Source organism: Copadichromis virginalis, linkage group LG6, assembly GCF_057382275.1.
Source record: "Copadichromis virginalis isolate Kocher_CV1m ecotype Utaka linkage group LG6, C_Virginalis_male_GT1.1, whole genome shotgun sequence".
Classification (NCBI taxonomy): Eukaryota; Metazoa; Chordata; class Actinopteri; order Cichliformes; family Cichlidae; genus Copadichromis; species Copadichromis virginalis.
Window position 1 is genome coordinate 30,664,775 of NC_140623.1, and position 27,058 is coordinate 30,691,832.

At 40.2% G+C, this 27,058-nt stretch overlaps 2 protein-coding genes across 2 annotated transcripts in view; one reads left to right on the top strand and one right to left on the bottom strand.

Annotated features, from left to right (window-relative positions):
• The window catches only part of LOC146708094 (cytoplasmic phosphatidylinositol transfer protein 1-like), a 75,743-nt gene extending 62,432 nt beyond the window's left edge, over nt 1-13,311 (top strand). Inside the window, exons 5-9 of the mRNA XM_085459832.1 lie at nt 991-1,062; nt 6,854-6,949; nt 7,404-7,559; nt 7,801-7,864; nt 9,519-13,311. Of these exons, the coding sequence (XP_085315958.1) occupies nt 991-1,062; nt 6,854-6,949; nt 7,404-7,559; nt 7,801-7,864; nt 9,519-9,874 (744 nt within the window). The 3' untranslated portion in view covers nt 9,875-13,311. The remainder of the gene's footprint in view (nt 1-990; nt 1,063-6,853; nt 6,950-7,403; nt 7,560-7,800; nt 7,865-9,518) is intronic.
• A 686-nt stretch (nt 13,312-13,997) lies between these two features.
• On the bottom strand, nt 13,998-26,435 carry LOC146708095 (von Willebrand factor A domain-containing protein 7-like). The gene is made up of 18 exons (XM_085459833.1): nt 26,286-26,435; nt 25,617-25,839; nt 24,897-25,104; nt 24,320-24,405; nt 24,110-24,203; nt 23,860-23,988; nt 23,573-23,759; nt 21,639-21,808; nt 21,285-21,397; nt 19,036-19,152; nt 18,483-18,686; nt 18,263-18,398; nt 17,805-17,957; nt 17,582-17,674; nt 17,019-17,128; nt 16,376-16,540; nt 15,790-16,113; nt 13,998-15,119 (listed from the first exon to the last, which is right to left on the bottom strand). Exons 2-18 carry the CDS (start codon nt 25,809-25,811, stop codon nt 14,622-14,624), a joined length of 2,982 nt encoding a protein of 993 aa, XP_085315959.1. The 5' UTR covers nt 25,812-25,839; nt 26,286-26,435; the 3' UTR covers nt 13,998-14,621.
• Between the last annotated feature and the right edge of the window lie 623 nt (nt 26,436-27,058).

Sequence of the window (27,058 nt, forward strand, 5' to 3'; positions counted from 1 at the left end):
CTTTTTTTAGTAGCTTTAGCAATTTATTACATAGTTTTACTCGTGAAGTCTGGTCCACTCAAGATCAAAGTGAGCTGTATGCGGCCCACAGTGTGAAATGACTTTGACATCCCTTCTCTAAATTGTGTCTGTTCGTCTTTCATTTCAAACATCTGACTGCTTGTAACATGTCAAATTGTAGAAAAATGCCAGAATTTACATATTAAAGAATTTTCCGATTACTGATTATGCAGTCTTCTGCTGTATGCAGCGTAGCCGCAGTACAGTGGTGGCAGCTGAGTTCTGTCAGAAGGGTTTGTTAGTCTCTGCAATGATCAAAACAACTTACATAGCAACCACACACACAAACACACACACACGCACTAAGTTTTCCCCAATAATCAGAACGGCCTCTGTGACCCATGATTAACCTTGATACATAATTTAAAACATATGAATGTGATTAGGCTATAGGGCTTCTGTTATGCAGAGGGAGAAATGTCAGTAGCGTGAGTCACGACACTTTTGGGTGTGGGGATAAACGGGGAAAGAGGACAATGTTGTGACAGCGAAGGAATGCTCGATATTGTCTATGTGCATGTGTGGGAGCGTACTGTGCTTATGTATGAGTCAGTGCAAATACACCCATGCAAAATGAGTTTTTAAGCAGGCTAGCAAAATTGTCTTGGTTTTTGTCACTTTTGACAGGGAGATTTAAGTACTGCACTGCTACAGCTCATTTTAAACTATACAGTGATAAACATACAAATGGAGAAAAAACCTTCCCAACTCAGACACGGTGCTCATAAAAGCACTTGAGGTGTTACAGCAAGGCACGTATGAATATGTTAGCCTCATGAAGAACAGACTTCATAAGCTCGTTGCTTCTATTTTTGCTCAGCTTTGGAATGCAGAAGAATAATAAAAGCAACACCGCTTCTGTTAAGGACATTAGTTGATGAATTTGTCTTTACAAGTGATTAAGCATCTTTTTTCTTTCTTAATCCACAGTGCTCGTTCCTGCCCAAGTTTTCCATCCACATAGAGACAAAATATGAGGACAACAAAGGATGCAATGACAATGTAAGTACATGGTGTGCAGGTGTGATAGGAGCTTTGAACTGTGGTTTGGGTGTTTCCTTTTAGTCACATGCTGAGTGGAACACAGTATAGTATGACTGCTCTGTACATCTGCAGTCTGTTGCATGAATGTCTCTGCAAGCAGATGGACGCCTCCTGTGTTCCTCCTCCAGATGGTCTAAAGGCAAATAGTTTTCCATGCTGCAGAGATTTTAAAGTGTTTTTGAGGCAAACTTGTGAATTTGGGCTATACAAGTTATATTGATTTGACCTCATGATGTGTTATTAGTAATGGCCTTGTGTTCCGTTACTTCTGGGCTTTCTGTTCTGATATAAATACTGTAGCATATGCACTTTGGTGACCCATAAGCAGCGCAATGGAACAAAGTAGAAAATGAAACTTTTAGTTTTATCTTTATCGTGAAATGCACTGTTTGTGGTTTCCCAGCGAACACCCATACTGCTGTCAGCCCATATGCCCAGTCAGTTAATCAGGCAGGCTCTCACTCCCACGCAAATCTTTCAGCTTAATGTAACACTGCTGACTGTTTGCTCTCTTTCTCATAGAGAAATATGTAAAGCAAGATAACCCTGTCTAAGATAAAATAGCACATAAAAAACAAGATCTCTACAAAGGCTATATGAGTAAAATTATCCAGGCAGATCTGGCAGCAAAGACTCTTTCTGTGCAATCCCATCATGTAATAATGCCAACAGTGCATGAGCCTCAAGAGTCTGCCAAAAAACGGCTCCACTTGTTGGACACCTAATTTCATTTGGGTTGTTGGAATTGCTAACTCTCTGTATTCCCATTTATATGGGTATTAATCATCAAATGAAAGGCTGCCAGTGCTCAGACATTAGGAAAAAGAAATCGTGGAGTGGTGTGCTACATACAGATAGTTTTAAATGTATTGTGGTTACTGGTAAGCAGGTTAAGATCACTCGAGTTTTAAAATGATGTGTGGTTTTTGCGATGTATACGTAGAAGATGGTTCCTAGTGCTTCAAGTGCTTTGTTTGTGTCTGAGACAAACCACACTTGTACCCTTAAAGCAGGAAGACGGAAATGACCAGACTGTCAGTGCTCATTGATGCATGCATGAAACGTTAGACTGATGCTTGCTTCATCTGACAAGACAAAGTGATAGACCAAAGAGTTTTTAAATGAAATCTAAAGAGCAGAAATCGCCTTCAGCAAGTGCACTTTGTGGATGAAAACTAAGAGAAATCACAGTTGTGTCGGATAAATATCTGGTTTCAATTTGAAATGCCTGTGGACACACACGGACACACACGCAGATTTAGCACTTAGATTTAGTAATGGAATAAAACAGCTTTGCTACTTTGTATAACGTCTTTAAGGCAAGTAAACAAGGGGCTTTGCATTTTTTATGACAAACAGTAACCAGTCTGAGTTATGTATGTTTCTATAAAGGATGCTGTGAAATGATAAGAATGCAGCTGCTTTGGTGTTTGTGTGTGTGTGTGTGTGTGTGTTTTTTTAAGACTTCAACAAACCTTCCCCCACCCATAGTCCAGGGGTGGGGGAACTCCAGGCCTCGAGGGCCGGTGTCCTGCAGGTTTTAGATGTGTCCTTGATCCAACACAGCTGATTTAAATGGCTAAATTACTTCCTCAACATGTCTTGAAGTTCCCCAGAGGTCTGGTAATGAACTAATCATTTGATTCAGGTGTGTTGACCCAGGGTGAGATCTAAAACCTGCAGGACACCGGCCGTCGAGGCCTGGAGTTGCCCACCTCTGCCCTAGTCCAATCTTACGACATAACTTGCATTTGTCCACTCAGCTTGTTGTTTATAAACTAAGCTGTAAAACATAGTGAAAGAGAGGAAGGCCAACTGCATGAATATGGAGGAAGCATGAATGGAAACAAAAAAGGAAAAGCAAGGAATCTTGAAAGTTAGAAGGACAGGAAATGAGTAGATGTGCCTGGACAGAATGCACTCGTTGAATTGAGGGTGTGGTAAAAGAAAATGCATGAGGTTTCACACAGGGAAACTGTAACCATAATAAGATCATGCAACAAAAAGAAAGAAAGAAAAAAGATACAGATATGATTGAATCAGGGCTGAGCTCAAGGAATGTAGACTTTGGGATTGCCCAAGTTACAACACATCTTATAACAAATGAAACATGCTCATGTCTCATAAAGTCTCATGAAAAATAGAATACAGCTGGTTAATGTTAAGCAGAAATAAGCAGTGTCTTCGCCATTGGACAGAATGACAGAGAAAGTGTAAGGCCATAAGTAGAGCTATGGCTTTGCGATACACTTAAATCTTGGGCAGTGATATATTTACTGTTTGTTGTCATCTCTTACCCCCTCTTTCTGTACTAAATATACATTCAGTAATTATGCTAATTATTTTTATCCACTGAAAATGGGAGACTATTGTTTGTTTGACTAATGTGTTTGTAAAATCCAGGGAATTAAACTTGAGAGACTGAGCTTCAATCACATCTTAATGATTTGAATTGAAAATCCAGCCTTATTCTTGATGGATAAGGCTTGTGCTATTATCATTATTAATATTATCAAAACAATCCCATAAAAATAGGTCTGTAGGTTCCCAGTCATTCAGGTCACAGGAGTCTTAAGTCATTGAACTGAATTCATTTGGACTTCTTTATATGTTTGTGAAGTTGTTTTTTTATCCAAGTCATTGATGACTCTCAGGACCACGTCCGAGTTGATACATGAGACTCTTCATCAGCTTGTAGAACTAAAGAAGGGTCTCAGATGAGAGGTAAAAAGTCTTCATTCAATACCATTTGTTAGTGTATCTAGAAAAAAAGATTAAATGTTATTTTCTCATAGCTAAAGACGTACCCTAAGTTTATTAGAGTATTTTGAGTATTTTCCTTGCTTATGTTTATATTGAAATGGTCTCTTAAGAGTTTTAGGTGCTGGTGCTGCATCAGTATCTTTAAAAATATTCAGCATCGAGTGAAAAAAAAAAAACCCCAAAACATTTCACTCATTCATTACTGCAGATGTTTGTTTATATTTTGCAGAGTGACAAAGTGCAGCTATTTTTCCTTCTTCTCATCTGTTGACACAAATCAATTTCCTGTCACTTCTTTTATTGCTTTCCCTGTCTGTCATTATCAGAACAGTTTCAGAATGTAATTGTAACCTTGGAATTATTTAAGTGCCACAGTGTCTAGTTTGTGATGTATCACAGTGTTGCTGTTGTAGTAGAAAGGACTATTTCTAGAGGTCAACTCATTATTTATCAAGCTTTTGATTTTGTTTCACACAAATTTTGCAGCAAGATGCTCACAAGCTCTGACTGTAGAAGAACTGATAAATCGACAAGTAGATGCATGCATAAATTGCAGTGTATTATAAACTAACTGCAACATCCCTTTATTCAACATGAGAAATAATGACCGACAGCAATAAGAAAGCAACACAAAGAATGAAGGAGGGCCGATGACTTCTCAACATTTGATGCAGTTATTGGAGTCAGCACTGGCAGTGCTGCAAAACATGGGAGAGAGCGCCCCCTACTGGTTATTTAGACAATAACATGTGGTTCAAGTGATGAGGCTTTAGAGCAGGGGTGGGCAACTCCAGGCCTCGAGGGCCGGCGTCCTGCAGGTTTTAGATGTGTCCTTGATCCAACACAGCTGATTTAAATGGCTAAATGACCTCCTCAACATGTCTTGAAGTTCTCCAGAGGTCTGGTAACGAACTAATCATTTGATTCAGGTGTGTTGACCCAGGGTGAGATCTAAAACCTGCAGGACACCGGCCGTCGAGGCCTGGAGTTGCCCACCTCTGCCCTGGTCCAATCTTACGACATAACTTGCATTTGTCCACTCAGCTTGTTGTTTATAAACTAAGCTGTAAAACATAGTGAAAGAGAGGAAGGCCAACTGCATGAATATGGAGGAAGCATGAATGGAAACAAAAAAGGAAAAGCAAGGAATCTTGAAAGTTAGAAGGACAGGAAATGAGTAGATGTGCCTGGACAGAATGCACTCGTTGAATTGAGGGTGTGGTAAAAGAAAATGCATGAGGTTTCACACAGGGAAACTGTAACCATAATAAGATCATGCAACAAAAAAAAAGAAAGAAAGAAAAAAGATACAGATATGATTGAATCAGGGCTGAGCTCAAGGAATGTAGACTTTGGGATTGCCCAAGTTACAACACATCTTATAACAAATGAAACATGCTCATGTCTCATAAAGTCTCATGAAAAATAGAATACAGCTGGTTAGGGCTGCTCAATTAATCGAATTTTAATCACGATTACGATCTGGGCTTTCAACGATCATTAAAAATGACTGAGCCGATTATTAGCCCCTCCCTCATTTATCCGCGACACCTTAAAGGCCGGTCCGTGAAAATATTGTCGGGCGCAAAAAAGGTTGGAGACCGCTGATTAAGAGGACCCGAGGGAAGCCCGGAAAGCTAAGCAGAAGTTATTTGGAGAGGAGAGTGACTGCCGCTGGTTGAAAAGAGAGGTAAAAAAAACTTCAGTGGTGTTGCACACTATTTTATATTATTTTTTAAAGTTGTTGTTAACCCTTTAAAGCCGGTCAGAGCAGCACGCTCCGTGTTGTGTAACTATTTTTAAATCCCCGTAGAACCGGAACCGTGTAAGCTAGCGCAATAATTTGTTTTGCATATGAAACCGGAGGAGTTGTACTTACATCTGATGCCATCAGCTTGTCCTCGGTCACAGTTTCCTTCCACATAAAGCTTTGCAAAAACTGCATAAAAAGCTCTTGCAGGAACAAAAACACAATATTCCAGAAACACGCTTTGCCTTCCTATCAGCTGTTCGTAACACTTCCCACAGTGAAACAGACGTCAGCGCGAACTGTATGTCCGCCATTTCCTGGCCGAAACCGGAAGTGATGTCATTTTTCGCGGAAATCGTAGTTTTTTACTTGTAGGCCTTAAAAGCCTATACTGGTCATGTTTGACCTTTCTGAATAGTTGCTGGGATGCTTAGAACTCAAATTGCACTGCTGGAAATAGTTTATTTTGATGCACATGCTGTTTTCTTTGCAAATTTGCATCATAGGATTGTTTTTTCGTTTTTCCTGCAGTATATAAAAATTGGTGTATCTCCAAAATAAAACTATGAAGACACTCAAAATAAATTTCCTGTTGTTGTAAACTATTTTTTGCAACTTTTTTGTATTTAAAGTTTTGAGGGATAAACCTCTTAAATTTCTCCAAGTAGAAATATATGTAAACAAAACAAAAACGATTTTCAATTTTTTTGTAGTTTATTGCACTTTTTTGCAATTAATGTAGTTACTATGGACTTAATGCATACATATTATTAAAATATGGGCTATAACAGTTGCATAGCAAATTGAAATGCTCCCACAAACGGCACTACAACATGTAAAAAAAATAATATGAGCTCTGGCGGACTTGGTTCTATAGTAGGTCTTAAAGGGTTAAATAAATATCGTCAAATAATCGCGATCTCAATTTCAGTGAAAATAATCGTGATTATCATTTTTGCCATAATCGAGCAGCCCTACAGCTGGTTAATGTTAAGCAGAAATAAGCAGTGTCTTCGCCACTGGACAGAATGACAGAGAAAGTGTAAGACCATAAGTAGAGCTATGGCTTTGCAATACACTTTGCGATACACTGGAGTTGCCCACCTCTGCTTTTAGAGTGACAAGGTACAAGTCAAGCAGTGTTAAGATTCTATTCCAACTCTTGCAGTGACCAGTAAGTACCTTTCTGAGATGTATTTATGTGACGACGGGCAAATCTACCTCGTCTGTTTTCAGATCTTTGACACTGAGCTGAAGGACCAGGAGAGGGAAGTTTGCTTCATCGACATCGCCTACGATGAGATCCCGGAGCGCTACTATAAAGAGTCTGAGGTGAGTTTGTGTAGGTGTGTGTGTGTGTGTGTTTGAAGGCTGTTAGCTAATAGGAGTAAACGCCCCTGGAGAGGTGTAAACACACTGGTGGAAACAGTAGTAAAAACTGTGTCATTTATTAAATCACTTCTAATGGAAAGGTTCTTCTGTTTCTAGATGGAAAATAGGAATACATTTTATTTTATTTTTATCTGTTCAGTTGTGTAAATTATGTGGACTTCAGAGCTGCACTTACCTCAAATGACTCTTCCATCTCACACATTTTTATCTGGCATCTATCTTTTTTCATAGCTGTTTAATAAAAGCTTGAGATTTTCTCAAGGACGAGGGTTAATGTGAAAAGGTGTTATTTACTGTCATTCAGTTCAAAGTTTTGATTATTTCCCAAGTCTGTTGCAGACACGATGCCAGTTTGGGTTACAGTGTCACATGTGTGATCACTCTACAATTGCAGGACTTACGATATTTCAAGTCTGAGAAGACGTCACGAGGGATTCTTCAGGAGGGCTGGAGGGACACGCAGGATCCCATCATGTGCTCATACAAACTTGTCTCAGTAAAGTTTGAGGTGTGGGGTCTGCAGACACGAGTTGAGCAGTTTGTCCACAAGGTGAGACGTCAGACGCAAGTCTTAATAAAATACATATTTCAAATTCTAGTACTGGATGAAGTAAATTTCCATAGTTACAACTGAAACGTGAATGTTTCCAACTTATCACAGCACATGTTCATCTTATGGTTGGTAAATGGGTTGAATATTAACAAACTGTAAGGCGTGGCTATTTATATTATTTGTGTGTTAGTTTATAAAGTTTTTCTGGACTTCAGACCGTCTTTGTATTTTTTTACAGGTGGTTCGGGATGTGCTGCTGCTGGGACACAGGCAGGCTTTTGCCTGGGTGGATGAGTGGATAGGTAGGTCACTGCTGAACTTATGTCATTAAAGTATTTAGTTTTCTTGTCTAAGTAATAGTACACAGTGCTACATGCAGTGGTAGCACGTCCATAGTTTAACAAATGTTTGAATTTGACATGTTCTTGTACTTTGCATTGTAGATCACTGTAGTTTACTTCCTGCCTCATTCATTGCCATGCATGAACAGTCATTCGGCCTCCAGCTAAACCCGGCCACTGCTAGTCCTGTTTATTCTCTTACAGCATGGAACCTCTTCTCACAACTAACCCACTAATAATAAACGCTTTTTGAGCATGGTCAAAGTTTGTTTCAACTGAGACCTGCGCAATAGAAATATATTTCAACCACATTCTTTCATGTTTCATAATGGAGACATTCATATGTACCAGTTGATGCAACAAAAAAAAATAAAAAAATGTAAAGAGTAGAAACAGTATTCTAAAACTGAAACAAAGTATCAGCAAAATAAAATGCGTGCAGCGCATCTGACTGGCTGGTTGTGGTTAAATTGCCACTTATTCCTTTATTCCTTGGTGATGAGTGTGGTCCTTACTGAAACATGAAAGCTACCTTTGTCTGTTTCTGTGAATTTTGTGGTTGTGCAAGAAGCAGCTCTGTTTGCTCGTATAAGTGGCTGCAGCACATTAACTGTAGGGTGCATAGATGAGCCCATTGTCTTTGCCCTGAAATGTTCCCCTTCTCTATAACCACTAACCATTGCAGCCTGCACTTTTTTAATACTCCTAAAATCTTTTCACTGTGGAATGATTTTTTTTTTTTTTGCCTGTGGAATCGGTTTTGCAGGTGTTTCTTTTATGCTTGCAATGATCCAGCCTCTCCATGCTTTTCCTTTGTCTTGAAACATCCTTGACCTTATCAGTCCTTTCCTCTTTGTGTGCCTCGGATTTGTTTGGTTTTATGCCACAAACTCTTTGGGTCTTGGGAAGCTGGCAGCTTAACCTCTAAAGCTTTAACTTCAAAAAAAGCCTGCCTTTGCCACCTAACGCTCTCGCTCCCCCACCTGTCTCTCAATTGGAGAACGTTGTAGGAGAGTTACCAACATTTCGACCCCCGTTCCACCCCTCCCCCCTTCTTCCAGATATGACTTTGGATGATGTGCGGGATTACGAGAGAAAAATGCATGAGAAAACCAACATTAAAGTTTGCCATGAACAGCAAGAGCATTCCACAACAAACGCATCTTCACTGGATGACATAGAGATCCATGACAAAGCAAGCGTATGTGTCTTTTTCATTGTTTTTTTTTTTTTTACTCCATTGCCCCTCTTTTCTTATATTTAAACTGATGATGACTCTCCTCTGAAGCGTTCACAGCTGACTTTACATGTTCTCATGGATCGACTTATTCTGAGTCAAACTACTCACACACAAAGCCAAAAAACGAAATTTAATTTGAACTAACAGTTATGATGATTCTAAAAAAAATGGTTCCTAAAAAATTCACGTTATCCACGTTTTTTTGTAAATATGTGGTTTGTTTTGTTTTTTAGTCTTTTACTGACCATGTACCATTTTCTAGGTGTGGCTGTGTTAACACATTCCAGCTTAACGTTTCTACATTCATACAAAGGCTTAAAAAGTTGTGTCCACCTTTCTGTCACTGGTCTTAATAAAATAAAATTTCTGATCCAGACATGACGATGGATGAGGTGAGAGAGTTTGAGCGCGCCATCCAGGAGGCCACGAACCAGAAGATTGGGATGTTTCCCCCGTCGATCTCTATCAGTGAGACACCCCTGTCCTCCTGTGCCCTCACTGGCCCTGCCAGCGCCCCCTCCACACCCATGTGCACCGATGCGCCTGAGTCACTCTCTGTCCCCAAGGACCGACCCCGCAAAAAGTCTGCCCCAGAAACCCTGACCCTTCCTGACCCAGCTCCAAGTGACGTCCCCCAGGGCTCAACCGTAAGCCCATTACCCACTTCAAACCACCTCCAACCATCCACACCGCCCTCTAATTCTGAGCTTGCTGAAGTGGAGGACCAGTAGAAGAACTTGGAATCTCTTTCCCTACCCCTTATTTTACTTATTCCCAGTACCTGTTGTCTTATGTGCCCAAATGAGACTAGCCTAACCTCCAAACACCAGTGCCCAAGACAGTCAAGTTCCTTAGCCATATCCAATGAATTGCCATAATCCTGAAAAAAACAACAATCACTCTAGAAGCCTCATCAGTGTCACTGATACCATCCAGGGCAGCTGTAGGCTAAGCCACTGTGACGTGGCAGGCTTCTTCTTCCTGTGACTCTAACCAGCCACATTTAATCTAACAACCACCCACGGTCTTTAATTAAAGCAAAGCTTGTCAAATTTTATTTTATTTTTTTGACCAGCAGTTCTTTAACTCATCGGAATAAATTCCTGGCATTGTTTCCTTAGTTGTTATCGTCAACCATAAAGGCTGGCTATGAACTATTGAACTTTGAATAGTTGCCTTAACACCACAGAGCCATTGGTGTTTAATAGTTTTGACGACATGTGCAAATGAATGAATTTGTAAAATGGCTGTCGTGTATTCAATTAGAAATGTAATCATTGAAATGCACTAGAGTAGCACTGTAGATGTAATTTGTTAAAAAATCATACATTGAAATGAAAAGACAGCCAAGAACCCTCATAAAAGATGCTCCCGTTTCTTGAGCCGTCCAAACTAGTCGTTGGATCAGACTCTGCCCATTCCTTTGTTTTCCGAACTCCATTAATATAAGTGATGCAAGAGCAGTACAATCATAGAGTAAACACCTCAGGTCTCCCCCAACTCTATCTGGCACGCACTCCAAATACAGGGATTGTACTGTGTGTTTCTCTCCCTGGTTATTGCCAAACACGTGCATTTTGTACCTCCGCTGACATAATACAGTAACTATTGTACTATACTAGTCTGCCTAACCCTTGGAAATGTTTACACATCAGAAACCTTGGAGCATTTGCATATTAGCAGTCATGTTCAGAATAAGCTGTTGTTATTACTGCATTTGTCGTTTTAACGTGACAGTTGCAGTGTTGAAAGGTACTGCATATATCTTACTGAAGTTGACTGAGAGGTCAGTACAACAAAAGTACTTCATTACAACCAAGTCAAGTGTTGCCTGAAACTAATGCTGGACATCACATGTGACATAAATGTGATCCTTTTTGATCAAATCAGCGAGTCACTTTTACGTCACATGCAGGAACAAGGCCATTTTTGAGGAGGTTTTTCTTTTTGTTTTGTGCATAGTGGAGGTAGCAGCAACTCAGTGTTTGATTGGAGGAGAAGGGCACGTGCGTCAAGCTGACTTGAGTATGTGCCTCATTAGGTGCAAAGTATTTGCAGAAGTGCTTACTTTTTTGTCTCACCAGTGTTGGCAGAAAACAGTTTTAAAACAGAAGTGTCCTTTGTAGTGAGCTATTATCATCCAAAACCGCCAGGATGACAATTTGTCCTGTGAAGGAATAAAAAAAATGGTATTAATCAAAGACAGGTTTTTATATATGCTGCATGGATTTTTCACACCACATATTATATGAAGTAGATGGATATAATGTAAATGGATGATTTGATATATTTGGTGATTGAACCGCGTAAGAATAACGAATGCTTACATTTGAAGTCTGTAGTCATTTTGTAAAATATAACATCCAAATTTGAAGTGAAATGAAAGCATGTCCAGAGAATATACTCTGTAGGCCTATAAACTCTTTGAACTCAGTGCCTCTGCATGCAGAATTATATAATTACCGACATGTGTGTAAACCAAACTCTTATATTTAAGCAACAGACACACAAAATGCTGTTGCATTCTTCTTTCCCGGCTTTTTCCTGGCTCAAATGCTGCATTTAAGAATAAAAATGGGATAAAACGTCACATAAAGTAGCTGAATTGCAACATAATCAGATCAAGTCCATCATATCAAATGACACCACCAGATTTTCAAGTAACAGGGCTAACTTGTTATGTTTTAGTAAAGAAATTATTTGTTCGCTTCCCCCCTCCTTATGCGATTACCAACCTACAGCGCAATGCATTTTGCACTTTCCAGTCTTTGACACCTTATTTGACAATGAAGGAATGTGTTACATTACTGTCTTGCTGGGTTTGTTGGACCAAAGTCCCATATTACAGCATATTAACTTCAGAGAGAGAAGGTCAAAGAGAAGATCCTCGATGGTCTTCTCCTACAATATTGTTACTATTTTGTACAGTTTCTCACTTGCTTTTGTTAAAAAACAGAAAAAAAAACTGTAGCCATTTATCTGTAACTGTAGCTTTTGTCTTTGCCTTCTGAGGATACAAATGCTATATTCTGGTTATTGGCCCTTTGTTGATCTGTTATGTATAAGCTTATACATACTTACAACTCTGGTATTGACCACCTCTCTTGTCAGGAACAAAGAGATCCAGGGACATGTTCAATCTACCATGGGCTATTAATAAAATGCAAAATATCCAACTGTGTAACATTAAGCTCTGCTCTGTTTAAAAGAGTAACACATTAGGTATTGTAAATACTGTTGTTAATGATTAATATAGTAGATTTCTTATATTGAACCTGTTCAAAGTTTCATTACTGATGTGACATGAATGTGCTTAAAGCAGACAAAGAAGGTTACTCTTTTGTGTTTGTGTGATTAGGATGGCATTTTCACAGACATGGATTCAAATGTCTGTTTTATTCTAGATCTAGGCTTGATATGTGTCTAATCAATGAAGCTGTCATCTATTGAGCATACTGAATTTGGTTATGTTTACTTTTCTCAGTTAAGTATCAAAGTTCCTCATCGTAGTGGTGCACTTTTGACTCCGGTTGCTTTTGATGACCCTGCGGGGCAATATTATTTTCCAAGTCGTACAACAAAATGAAGCGTTTCTTTTTAGTGGTGTGGCTGCTTTGATGTTTACTCGCCATGTTTATTGAGGGTTGATTGGCTCTTCTGTTTTCCTTTATGTAGTAAACCTGCTGTACTTTGATTTAGTGATGATGTATTGTTCAGAGAAAAATGGTTTTAAAAATGAGTTTATCACCATTTCTTTTGTCAAGAGGACCAAACATTTCACTCCTCCTCCCCTCTTCCTGATGCAGTTTGCATTCGGCCAGGCTGTCGTGCTGTCTCCTGATATTTGGGGCCTGTGTCACAAAGCAGAGTCATGGAGTTATTTGGGATCTGTCACTGAGTAAAAGCACAGCTCAGTGTACTGCAGCATGTGTACGTTTCTGGCTCATCAAACTTTCTTCGTTAATTGTGCTTTGTGACACAGGCCCCAGAAGTGCCATTCTTGTTTAGCTGCTGGAAGTTGCTCTTAGTTCTTCCACTTATACTATTATTGCATTTGCTATATTTTTATTGCAGTTCAAGGTTAATTTGGTTCTTTGTTGTAATTATGGTTTTACTTTTTTCTGAAATAAACTTTATTAGCTATTACAAATGTGTATCTATTCTCTTTTTAGTTCTAAGGCCCAAATCATCAGCCCTACACCACCGTGCTTGACATTTTGTCTGAAGTGTTTGTCCTGACATGTTGGTGTGGTGTGCATGATGCGTAGCGGCAGTTAACACACACCTGTATGCTCCAGATGGGTAAACTACCAAAACATCTGCTCTTCATTTAGGTGCTCACACTCGCTGATGAGCATTTAATCAAATGCATTTGATTGACATTACAATTGAAAGTTGAGCACTTTCTTTTTCACATGACTCCATTTATGTAATGGAATTACAATTACTCAGCAATATGTTAGCGTAAAATTGTTGTTAGTGTAATAGTGTAATCATACTGTTCAACTTTATTGGTGCATTGTTGAATAACCAAAACATTGCAGAGTACTTTCAAAAGAAAGAAACTGTCATTGTAAAATGACCTTCCAGTCTCCAGCTGAGTAATAATAACTACATTATTAATATGCTTTGGAATCCAAATATAAAGGCAAAGTTAAACCACTCAAGAATAATTTAGCACACTTCTAACATATTAAATGGTGTTTTTTCTTGGTGCTACAGTGAGAATCCAGATGCTTTCTCTGGTTTGTCACTGGAACAATAATATAAAATAATTCTCCATTAATGACTGCAGGAACACTATTATAATCTGTAACCTCTTTAATAATGAGACAATTAAGTGATACTTGTAAATTGATTAAAATCACATTTATTTACGTTTTAATTAAAGTCAACATTTTTTTATATGTATGTGTTCTTATATATATATATAATGTTGTATTTCAGTAGGTTGTTACAAATCTTCAGTGGTAACACACAAAGAAAGAGATGTCTGGATTGGTGACTTCTCAGAGATAAGAAAGAGATACCAGGAGCAGGTAAGAAAAGGAAGTAATGGCTGTTTACATGATACTGTGGAATGAAAAAGCAGCTTTCAAAACTAGGAAATTGCTCCGTTAAGTGGACAGTTTGAAAAGAATTTGATACTCTATTTCCACCTATGCAAAGACTGACTGTAGAAATATAAGAGAGAACATTAATGCTGATTTTATGTAGTGGAATCACTTTATAATCTTGTTTACTACATAATAATTTATTCTAGGAAATTACAGAAATTAACAGGCCAAAAAGTTGATGTATTTAAAGTGTTTACAATTTAAACACAAAAACATGCCTGGGTAATAGAAGGTGTTAGTATTTAAAGATACTTTTCTCAGTGTGTTGCTTCATAGCCATTTCAGCTCAGCAATCAAAGATGGGTCACTTGGCTCATATGTCACAAATTACAAATACAGTGCAATTTCCATTTGTTCTCTTTTACTTCCAAAGTACAGAGAACACAACAGTGAGCCAAACAATGGTTGATATGTTCAAAGTGTACCCTCCGGTGGATGTTGTTTGAACTGCAGATGTAGTTGCTGGGGTAGTTGTAGTTGCAGGGGTCGTTGTAGTTGCAGGGGTTGTTGTAGTTGCAGGGGTAGTTGTCGTAGGAGGAGGTGTGGTAAGCACTCTAGCCTGTCCCACACATGTCCCCACATTTCCTACACTATCTACAGCAGTCAGCGCCACAATCGGTGAGCAGCAGGAGGCAGTGTAGGTAACCAGGGTAATATTCTCAACCCCTGCTTCAACCACTGTGCTCATATTCAGAGTACCATTCCCTTGGCTAATGGTTACACTCTCAATGCCAGTTCCATTGATGCCATCAGTGAAATTGGCAATGAACTCCCACTGGGAGGAAGCACAACGCAATGAAGTGGAATCACAGGTTGATGTGTTGACTACCTGGCAAACTGGGTGGTTAACATCTGTCACCTGGACACAGAAATATGAAAAGAATGAAAAGTACTGGGTGGTTGGGTATGTGTCACACCAGTTATTAAAGATAAAAAGAAAAGAACACTAATTAGATCTTTGCGTGTCAGTTAGATTCAGTTTATCCCGCCTCCCATGTCTTTCTTGTTGGGTATTTGCCTTTGTGCTGTTTGCTCTCACATTTCTGTCTTAATTTAAAACTATTTTTGTCTTGCATTTAGTTTTACTTTCTTTATCTCGTCCTTGATTGTTTGCACTTGTTTGTTTACCCGCTTGTTCCACATTCACCTAATCATCATTTGAGTATTAATATCCTCAGTTCTCCCTTTTTCATTTTTGTGATGTGCTTCTCGTGTCTTTCTTATACATAAAGGTGTGTTTTATTTTTTTTCAGCCAGTCTGGCATTTGTGTCCTTGTCTAGCAACCCATGACAAACAATTTAACATATTCAGTTTCAATTAATGTATAATGATTCACAAGAGAAGTATGACACATAAAGCCTAACTGTAACTGCAGGACAACAATATTAAAACGAATTGCGTGTGAAATTTAATCTTTCATTTGAAATAAAAATAACAAAAATTTCTTTTTGATATATTATGTACGTGATCATTAATTATTACAGAATTAAGAATAATGTTGAAAAATATTCTAACCATTATCACTCACCTTAGCAGTCACAGAAAACCTGAGAACTACATAGTTGATGTCGGTGGCAGCGGCGTTTTCTGCCTCAATGGTGAGGGTCACGTCTGTTCCTGATGCAGCACTGGATGGAGCTGTTAGGGTCACGGTGCCAGTGGCTTTACCTCCACTGCCTGCTACAGTAGTAACACTGCTGGGTGAAGTGGAAGTATAACTGCGGTCATTGCTGACTCGCACTGTAAATGTCTCAGTTGCAGAGTCAGTTATAACTCCATCAGTAGTTGCGGCGACTGTGAAGGGGATGGAGATAGTGGTGCCCGGCTCGATGTTGGTATTATTGGCTTCAGCCTGGACAAGAAGAGAGGGAGAGAGGAGCAGGAGAATTTTTTTTTTTTTTAAAGATTGTAGATAATAATATGTTGATGCATAATGACATGACTTCACACTGAAAGAAGCACAGTAGGAATGGCTGTTGTTTATGATTGTAGACTTATTTACATAGTTGGCTATTACAAATTATATAAAGTTAAAAAAATCAATGTAAAAATGTTTCAGTTTACTTATGGTGAGGTTAAGGATTCTTCAGAAAGCACACATTAACTGATCTCACAGTGACAGAGATGCTGGAGGTCTTGATCTGTGTGGACGCTTGTCTCTGGAAGCTGCTTGAAGTGGAGCTTGAAGTGGAGCTGCTGTCCTCTCCTTTCAGGATAAGCACAAACTCACCTGCTGGGATTCCACTAAATGTCACCAGGAAATCGTTGTTTCCTAATGACTGCATGAGAGAAAAAGCAGCAACATGCATTGTCAACAGATTAACAGTAACCAAACCAAACAATATATGACTACATCCTTATGGCAGGGTAGGGCGAGTGCGAGGAGTATTTGTGGATGTTGCAGGACATTCATGTATTTAAGGTTTGAAAATTGGCTGCTAGTAAATAGTGTGGCAAAAAATAGCGGCCTTCATTTAATTAAAATGAAAACTTCTGCCTTGTAAATTCACACAATATTAATTAAGCTCTGAAATGCCAACAATATCTCTGTAGTATGTAGTAATATTATCATTTCAAGTAAATGCTTATTCAGTTCACTGAGGTTTATTCACAGCTCGTGATTTCTATTGGACCAATGAACACTATGGGTTTATTTCTTTTTCAGTCACTGTGTTGTAGATTTGCTGGTGACACTTGGGATTAATGCATGACTCCAACTTCAACTAAGCCTTATCTGTCAGATAGACGGCCTCACACCTGCAATGATCCTTTGACCTCTGTCGGACCTGAGCTGTCAAACAGTGTGACTTCTGTGACCTTTACTGTTTCACTTTCTGTCACAGTGACCAAGAAGCTGGTATTACCACCTGAAAGACAGGTGAAGAAAAAAAGGTTACTAAATGAGTATCAGTATGACATGCCCTTAAAGTGAAACACAACCTGCAAAAATAAAAAAGGTAAGCTGTAGGACAGAATAGTTAAGTTTGAACTGTACTGACTATAACATGATGTAGCAATAACCTTTTGGGCACAGAGCAACTTTTTCAAGACAGATGATTGTTGATTAAAATGGTAAATGGCCTGTATTTATATAGCGCCTTACTAGTCCCTAAGGACCCCAAAGCGCTTTACATATCCAGTCATCCACCCATTCACACACTGATGATGGCAAGCTACATTGTAGCCACAGCCACCCTGGGGCACACTGAATTAAAAGATGATTAAAAGATGACTCTTTGGACAATGTAGAAAATTGTCTACCACAACAGAACTTTACAACTGTAAAAATGAACAAACAGTCACAATAAAAGTAGCCTGACCTGAGAGAGGACGTCCTTCTTTTACACTGAAGTCCCCATGGGCTCCCTCATGCTCTTCGACAAGGTTATAAATGAAGTCCACTGAACTCTGACCTGATACAGAAAATAGATCAGAAGGGATGGAATACGTATGTTCAGAAGTAGAAACAGACCTTGTAAATACATTTTTTCTAAAACATTTCATGTAACTCAGAGCCTAAAAATCAGTTTCCATAATACTGACCTGTAACCTTAACTAGGTAAGGGTTACTTGAGCTAACACTGAGTTGCCATAGACCTGTTTCATTATCAGTGTTGAGGCTTAAACGACGCAAGTTTCCTGCTGTGGTGACAAATGCCAAAGGACCACTGGACTGACTGGAAGTCTGAGATACACCTGGAGGAGAGGGACAAACAATTATAAAGGTGTTTTCAACATGACAGTGTAAGAAGTAGAAGTTTAATAAAACAAATGCATCAAATAGAGCCTTAGAATTAAAAGCCTGAACCATGAAATACTCGGCAGAAAATGTGTTTCGTGAACCTTCTCATTACATTAAAAATAAATAAATAATATGTATATATATACTATAAATATTCAATATAGTATAATAATATACTATATGCATTCAATTTGCATACATGAGCTTAAATTTCTATCATATTTGCTACAGGGTAAACAGACATTCATGATGACAAAACCTGTGGAGCTGGTGAGGCTGAAGGTGAGAGCTGAGTCTCCTGTGATGTAAGCTGTTATGTTCTGTAATGAGCTATCAACAGTAAAATTAAAACTGTCAGGCCTTCCAGGATTCCTTGATGCCTGAAAAACTGTCACCTAAGAGAAAAAGGAGAGAAACATCACATTTACTCACACAGTGTGATCTTCAGTCAGATATGATTCTCTTGATTGATGTCTTACCACAGCGCTGGCTGATGAGTCTACTATAACACTGGTAGCCAGAGAGAGTTCTGACTTAGTGACCTGAATGGCCTGACCTCCAGAAGCTTGAGCTAGGTCTTGGTATAACTGGACAGCAGATCGACCCATTACACGTGGAGCCACACCCTGAGAGGTTCTGCGGCGCCGTCGACCTGCTGCAAAGCCTGTGAGCATGAAAGTAACCTGCAAGGATGAGGAAAAAAATCTTAAAAGTTAGGACCACAAGCCTAAGTGGAAAACATTTATTGATAATGAAGATGAAAGATGAATGGTAATCAATGAGCTAGGCCAGAGGCAGCAGCTTTCAGGCCTGGCAGCCTTGACAGACGATGAAAAACATGCAAAGGAAAGGAGGTTGGAGCACAGAAAAAAACACACATACAGGTGTGTGGGGCACCTGTTTAAAAAGTTTGGTCCCTCCGAACTTCAGATAATGTTCTTCATTTCAAGACAAATGTTATACAAATTATCAGATGTTACATGCCAAAAATGACATTTTTAAGAGCAAGGATGATACAAAGTTTACTCTTACCTGAGATTTGGTGCTCTCTATAAGAGCAATAATGGTGTTTTTCAGGTGGGCGTCTTTAGCTGGAGCATCAGTGAAGAGAAAAATCTCAGAGAAGGGTGGAGCTGCTGTCAGTGCAAGCTTCAATATTATTTGTATGAAAGACAGGACAAAGTATCAACAATTAATAATTAATAATAATAATAAAAAATACAGTCTGAGTGAAAAGTGGCATTTCTGGCCACCTCAACTACACGTGTTTAATAATTTTTTTTTTTTTTTTTTTTTTTTTTTTTTAAATGACATCAGAAACAGCAGTATGCGACATTACGTGATGGCAGAGCTTCAGTTCATCCTTTGTCATTTTTTTTTTTTTTTTTTTTTTAATAAATAGGACAGGGGGAATGAATGAGAGAAAGAGGGGGAGAGAAAGAAAGAAAACCAAAGGGGAGAAGAGACGGTGAGAAGGGGGGGGAAGAGAGAGAAAAAAAAAAAAGAACTCCTGGGTCACCTGTATGGAGAAAAAAAAAAACAAGCAAAAAAAACAAACAGAGGAGACAGCAAACAACAAAGAGCAACATAATAATAGAGAAAACAAAGCACCATCACAATAAACTAGCTAGTCATAGATATCAATATTTACTAAATAATAAACGATATTGTGCAGCACGCAAGATAGACAGCGCACAGTGTGCTTTGAGGTAGCAGCCAAGAAAGCTTTAGTCCGCGTCTGTGAATACCCATGTGTGCATACCTGTGTGGATCAGCATGCTTGCATTCCAAAGGTTTCTCCATGTAATGATCTGCTAGGGAGTGGGGGGGGGGCCACAGCCCCGTCCTCCAGGGTGTGAAGCGGGTATGGAGGAGATCAAAACTCCAGACATCCAGAGGCCCCCAGAACACAAGAGACCATGGAAGACCAACAGAGGGGCAGCCGCGCCACTGTTCCAGTAAGAGCTGAGGAGAGTCCCAGATGAGGGCTCGCCCAGCAGCCGCGGAGCAGAAGTCAGGGGCAGTTGCAGTGACGCGCCCGTGAGCTCCGCCGGCCCCCAGCTGCGCCTGAGTGACCGAGCCCCAGGCCGAGAGGCCGGGGGCACCCCACCTCCAAAGGGGCCCGAGCGAGCCCCAGGCCCCAGGCCCCGACAAGCGGCCGCCAAGGAGTGAGCCGGTGTGTACCCGGACGCCCACCCCCAGACACAAAGAACCACCAACACACCGACACCTGAGGGAGTCCGCCACCGGCAGGGGAAGTGGTGGTGGGTGGAGATAGGCCTCCAAACCTTGGAGGGCCTGAGGTGTCCCCAGAGAGGTGGCGTCTGATACCCAACCTGACATATAGACACAGACATACAGGCACACACAGACACAAACATCCATTCCCACCCTCATGCTCTCATATGCACTCACTCCACACTCAACCAACGTGGAGACAGACATAAAGAGACGCTGTACACACAATCACACTCCCCAAGCGTACTCTACAAACCGGGTCTAGGTACCCTTGTCCCTGGAGGGGGGAATTGCACCCAGACCCAGGTGGTGTTACCCTTTTCCCTGCGGTGGGGAGAGGCAGACCACCCCGACTCCGCAGCAGCAGGGAGGCCCCACACCCCAGACCGCAGTCGGACGGCCAACTCCTCCTACTAGCCCTCCCGCTCCAGCAGGCCGCAGAGAATGGGGGTGGGAGAAGACTCCAAACCTCCCTCCACCCGCTCATTGTAGTGTTGATGCATATGTGTTCTAAGGTGCAATTAAAACCCAGGAGGGCATGGAGCTACCTGCCATGGAGCAGCAGGTAAGCGCATAGTCCCTCCTGCTAGCCCTCAATGACTAAGTGTATTTAAAATTGAGAGGTGGGCAACGACGTCAGGGGTGAGGTGTACACCCTGATGGTAAATTGGACTCCGTGATTGTGCCCACCCCCAAGATCCTATATGTATGTGTAATGAGAGTGTGAATAATGTGAATGTCTAAGTTGTGGGATAAAATTGAGGCAGAGGCAGCCAGAAGGGGACGGGGGGGGGTAGCCTCCTCTGCACCCTGGTGACATACCCCCACTCCAAGGCCCTGCATGTGTGGGTGGTTGTGGAGGAGCGGGAAGAGGGAGGCAGCTGGAGATGGGGAGGGAAGGAAGGGAGGGTGTTTAATAATAAAAGGTCATTCTGAGAATACTGTGTCTATACTTTTTCTATACCATTTTTTTCTCCCAAATCAAATATGATGTTTTTAAACTTTTGTCTAAAGTAGAAAACAGTTTGTTGTGTTGTTAACACCTGCAGTCCAGACAAGGCCATTTCTGGGGTATCTCCTCCTCCATCCGCAGTCAAACTGTTGATCTTTCCTTTGAAGATGTCTGCATTAGATGTCATAACTATCGGTCCAAAATCTGCACATAGAATAGATATAGAAAACATAGAGAATTTAAAAAAAATGTTCAAAGTGACACATTTGCTCTTTTAAAGATTTGCTACAAACACAGCTGCTATTATATTCTCATTCATATGGAAAACAGAAAATTAACTCCCAAATTAAGTCTATAATAATGTAATAATCATTATTACAATATTCTTTTCAAACAACATCTTTTCTACATAACAAAGCACAAATTCGTCCTGTAAATGATCTACCTGGGTCATTGAAAGGTACCAATATATAACCAGAGGGTTCCTCTCCTGTTCCCCTTTTTCTGTCAATGATCTCAAAAGAAACCCTCTTTGCTTCATCAATGTCATCACTCATACTTCCTGTTGTGTCTATGACAAAACACAACACAGGAGACTGGGAGAGGCCCATCAGTCTGTAGAAACAAACATGAGAAAAATCAACAACAAATTACATATTTTCATATTATTAATCTGATTTCTTTGAAACTATGGTTTCATCCATCCATCTTCATCCGCTTTATCCGAGGCCGGGTCGCGGGGCCAGCAGCCTAAGCAGAGAGGCCCAGACCTCCCTCTCCCCAGCCACCTCCTCCAGCCTATCCGGGGGAACACCAAGGCGTTCCCAGGCCAGCCGAGAGATATAATCTCTCCAGCGTGTCCTGGGTCTGCCCCGGGGCCTCCTCCCGGTGGGACATGCCCGAACCACCTCAGCTGGCTCCTTTCGATGTGGAGCAGCAGCTGCTCTACTCTGAGCCCCTCCCGGATGGCCGAACTTCTCACCCTATCTCTAAGGGAGAGGCCAGCCACCCTTCGGAGGAAGCTCATTTCTGCCGCTTGTATCCGCGATCTCGTTCTTTCGGTCACTACCCACAGCTCGTGGCCATAGGTGAGGGTAGGGACGTAGATCGACCGGTAAATTGAGAGCTTCGCTTTTACACTCAGCTCCCTCTTCACCACGACGGACCGGTGCAGCGTCCGCATTACTGAGGCTGCAGCCCCAATCCGTCTGTCGATCTCCGGCTCCCTTCTCCCATCACTCGCGAACAAGACCCGAGATACTTGAACTCCTCCACTTGGGACAGGAACTCATCCCCGACCCGGAGTGGGCACTCCACCCTTTTCCGGCTGAGAACCATGGCCTCAGATTTGGAGGTGCTGATCCTCATTCCCGCTGCTTCACACTCGGTTCCAGTGCGAGCTGGAGGCCCCCACCCGATGAAGCCAACAGAACCACATCATCCGCAAAAAGCAGAGATGAGAACACAGACTGGAGTGGTGCTAACAGCAGCTACGCATGATGACGCAGTAGTCTTTAAGAGTATGATGATTGTCAAAGCCTATGCATTTTCTTTTTTCACAAGCATTAATGAAACTATGGTTTCATTGATGCTTAATTCATTAGCAGGGAAAAATACACTTATTAGGAACACCTGTTTAACTCCTCGTTAACACAACTATCTAACTATCAGGTCACATTGCATGAACCCCATGTATTTAGGCATGTGAACATGTCCAAGATGATCTGAAGTTTTAACCGAGCATCAGAAAAGGAGAGGAAGATTTAAGTGACTTAGAACGTGGCTTAGTTGTTGCTGCCAGACAAGTTGGTCTGAGTGCTGCAGAAAACTGCTGTTCGACTTTGATTTTGCCACATAACCATCTCCAGTGTTTACGGAGACAGTAATATCCAGTGAGCTGCAGTTCTCTGGGTGAAAATGTCTTGTTGATGTCAGAGGTTACAAGAGACCGGTGACCAGAGTGCTTTAGGTGAATAAGAAAGAAATAACCACTCACTATGTAGAAGACCATCTCTGAATGCACAACACCTCTAACCTTGAAGTAGGCTATCTAAAGCAACAGAAGACCACAGCACTGACACTTCTCTGTCAGCTAAGATGAAGCTTATAAAAAGGCCACTAGAAACTGAAACAGAAATGGTGGCAGTCTACAACGTCTGTATTTGAGATGCAGAAAAATATAGCTCCATGCACAGAAATACCTCAGACAAACCAATTTTTTTTAATCCCCCTCATCTAAATCTAATCTAAAAATGATGATCAATTCAATAAAAAGCAAGAGGTGCAGGAATGTTTAAGTGTTTATTTTTTATCATGTGCTTCAGCTCCATTTTCCCCACATTTGTTTCCTCTCGTGTGACACTTGAGAGCTAGCTTTACCTCGTGAAGTTTGTGTCTCCAGATGCTAATCTGATGTCCTCCAGAAGCTCCATGGTGGCACGAATAGCCAGATTAGCTGCTTCATTGTGACGGAAGCCATGACTGGAATTAAGTGTATCCTTATTGATCCCGCCCACTGGATCCCTCCTGCTTGTGCGATCAGCAGATCCACCATGACTGCATTTACCTTTGAACAGGGATAACATTTTATCATTTTGTCAAGAGATATTGAAAACATACAAAGACTTTATCATAACACATCAAAAGAGATGATTGCTCCAAGTTACCTGTAGGTTTTGATGAGGAGATTAGGTTAAAGTAGCCTGAAGTCAGAAGTCCCTGGTTCAGCACATCAGGCAGAATGTTGTTGGTACAGTTCTCTCCTACGCAACTTCTGCAAGTTGGAGTATTTTGTCCTGCAGAAATATCAAATAAATAAGAAAAAAAATATTGATTTATATTTTGAAAGTAAACATTACAAATACTACTACAAATTTAATCTAGATCATATTTAAACTGGAAATTCTCAACTCCTACCTGCCAAGTTCTTAAGAGGTTGGTCAGGTCTGATCAGAGCACTGTATGGAGCTTTATTTCCCAGCTCCACCCAGTTACTGTGGCTGTAGAAGTCCTTCGTATACAGAAAATGAAAACAAATTTAGAATATCACCTTTGCGTTTTGTTTTAATTACACAATGCTGTCATCTAGCAGTCTTAACAAATTAGCAGTAAATTAAGTATCGGTACCTGTAGAGTGTGACAGATTTGCCCTAGAGACAACCTCCCTCGGATATAGTTTTCTTTCTTAGCATGCGCCTTCACCACAGATGCACCTTATTATTAAAATACAACAGATTAGACACAAGCTGCAAAACCTGAATTACAGCATTACATCACCAGTCTTTATCCACTCAAAGCAGTGTTACAGTGTGTGTGTGTGTGTGTGTGTGTGTGAATGTTGAAGATGTTATTCTGCAAGATTTCTGATTGAAGTTGGCAGTTCCAACTGACAAACAAGTCTTGCTTGTTGAGTACTGAAGTAATCTGTAACATCACTTTCCTTCCCTAGATATAGAACTTTCAAGTATGTAAGACTTTTGTGGGAATTGCTACAAACCTTGTTGAAATGAGAAATGTTACAAAAATTCTTTCTAGATTTCAGTTTTTGTTTTTTGATTTTCTGTTATTTACCAAACCCTAATTCTAAACACTTTTCTTCATTAGGCCGTTGAATTCTATAGATCTGTATTCACATGAGTTAGTTATACATAGTATAACATTATTATTTTCATTATTAAACTATTATTGACAAGCTTTGAGGTACCTTCAGTGATGATATCCCGTCCTTCCTGGAAGGTCTCATTGTCAAAATGGTGCGCTGCACTCAGGAAAAAAACTCCATCCACCTCCGCATTGCTGAGGTACATAGAAGCAATGGCAGTTTCAAACTTGATGGTGGAAACGAAAGATGTGAAGGTATCCATAGACGAACAGGCCCTTTGCACCTCGCCAGCTGACAAGTTGTTATCAATCTGGAGACAATAAATTTGTATATTACAACTCCTTAAATATGTTATTCGCATGTTAACCAAAATTGGTACTAAATATTGCGCTAAAGGTAAGAGTAGTCTTATCTCATCATCAGCAATTATGACCAGCAAAGTAGTTTGTGTGTAATATAGTACATAGTAATAAAGTGCAGGTCCCACTGGTGACACCACTAATTTTGATAAGAGGCCACTGGCAGCAGTGTGGCCTCTGTTGACTGGGCTTGCTTGAGCACAATCCAACAGAATCTTTGTCATTATGTATGCAGATGGATGTATCAAAGTGACACCAACATGAATAGTAGGACACGAGGTTTTATAGCACAACACTGAACTGTACGAAGAAAAATGTAATTCATGTTGTGGCTGACTGATATATTTCTCCACTCAACAACATTAGAATGAGAATAACATATATTCTTTCGTTAGTGTTAAACACTAAGCGAAGCACAGATGTATCACTGTTCTTGCTGTGTTTCTTTGTAAGTCTAACTCACAATCAGATTGAAGTCCAGTCCTTTAGAAGCAGCGATATCTCGGCAGACCTCTGCTGTCTTTCGAAGGACTGCTGTTCGTGTGATTTCACGGTGGGTGAATGAATTCGAATTGAAGAGTGGTTTAAAGCTATGAATAAGACCTGGGAGGGAGAGGACCAGCACCACCAGAAGCATCACTGACTGCCTGGTAGTCATAGTCAAGCAGGTAGGCCGGATGGTAATGCTGAAAGAAAAAGAAATCCTGATGGAAACTCCCCATGAATGTTTATTCTCATCAATGGTCATGACAATTTGAACAGAATCAACCTTTTGGGACAAAAAGGATGTGATCAAGCACAGAGACTGCCTTTGCAGTTAATGTAAAGCAGTGCAACTATTACACATTGAAAGTAAGTGGAAATGATCATGTTTGATATTTTATTAAACAGATTAACGCTATTAACATCAGCACTACATCATATGATAATTTTATACTGGACCTCACATTTTACTTAGATGTAAAAACGATTGATACAAATGCATTGGTCATTTACTTCCATTCATTAATATTGAAAATAATATAGAAAAAACAAATGGGATACTAGGAAAAAAACAGATGGTACAACATATGTTTAAGATGCCAAAATAATTCTATGATACACTATAAAAAGGTTTCACTGTCCATCTTACCTGTGTGAACCGTTCTTAGGTCGTTCTTAGGTAGTTTTGTAGGATTCAGTCTTTAGAACTTCTTCAGTGTGAGACTTTGTTTACTCAAGTAGATTATAGTCTATAGTCAGATGTGTGTTTTCTGCTTCAATTCTAGGCTGCATCTGAGTGTGCTTTGGGTGTGTGTGTGTGTGCTCTGAATCATTCCTCTTATATTTGTGCCTCCCTTAAGCTGATGAATTCCAAAGAACACCCACACAAACTGCTTTTGTTTTATCATCTGTGCATCTTAGTGTGACATCAAGAGTATGAGTAAATGTATAACAAAATGACACACATTGTACTGGTTGCTAATCTGTCACTTATCTATGAATACTAATTTCAGTTAAAGGAATATTCCAGCGTATAAGTTGTTTGAGTATGGAGTTGAATGTAGTAATCTAACTCTCATTTCATTGTTACCTTGTTACTACGTGGAGTGGTATATTCTGATTGTAAATTTGTTGTTTGGTTTGGGTTAGGACCGGAGATAAATGTTAATGTTAGTTTGTTCCTTGATTTTTGGTGCCAACTTGTAATATAAATTGGATTGTAGATAGGGGGCAGGGTTTAATAAGAATATTTTCTTCTTCCTGCTCCTTTTCACACATGGTTGTAGTGCTTTTTGATAGAAAGTGTGGTTGGTTTGTTTGAATTGTTGTACCAAGTGTGAAATAAACGAATAAATAAATGAAATGAAATGAAATTTCTGAACACAGAAAGTGGGGCGAGTAAATACTACTACTATGAAGCTT

Coding starts and splice junctions, on each gene's coding strand:
- LOC146708095 (XM_085459833.1), bottom strand. CDS start 25,811: ATGACTACCAGGCAGTCAGTGATGCTTCTGGTGGTGCTGGTCCTCTCC. Junction 23,989..24,109: donor ACCTCTTAAGAACTTGGCAG/GTAGGAGTTGAG, acceptor ATATTTCTGCAG/GACAAAATACTCCAACTTGC. Junction 17,129..17,581: donor AGAAGGACGTCCTCTCTCAG/GTCAGGCTACTT, acceptor CCTGTCTTTCAG/GTGGTAATACCAGCTTCTTG.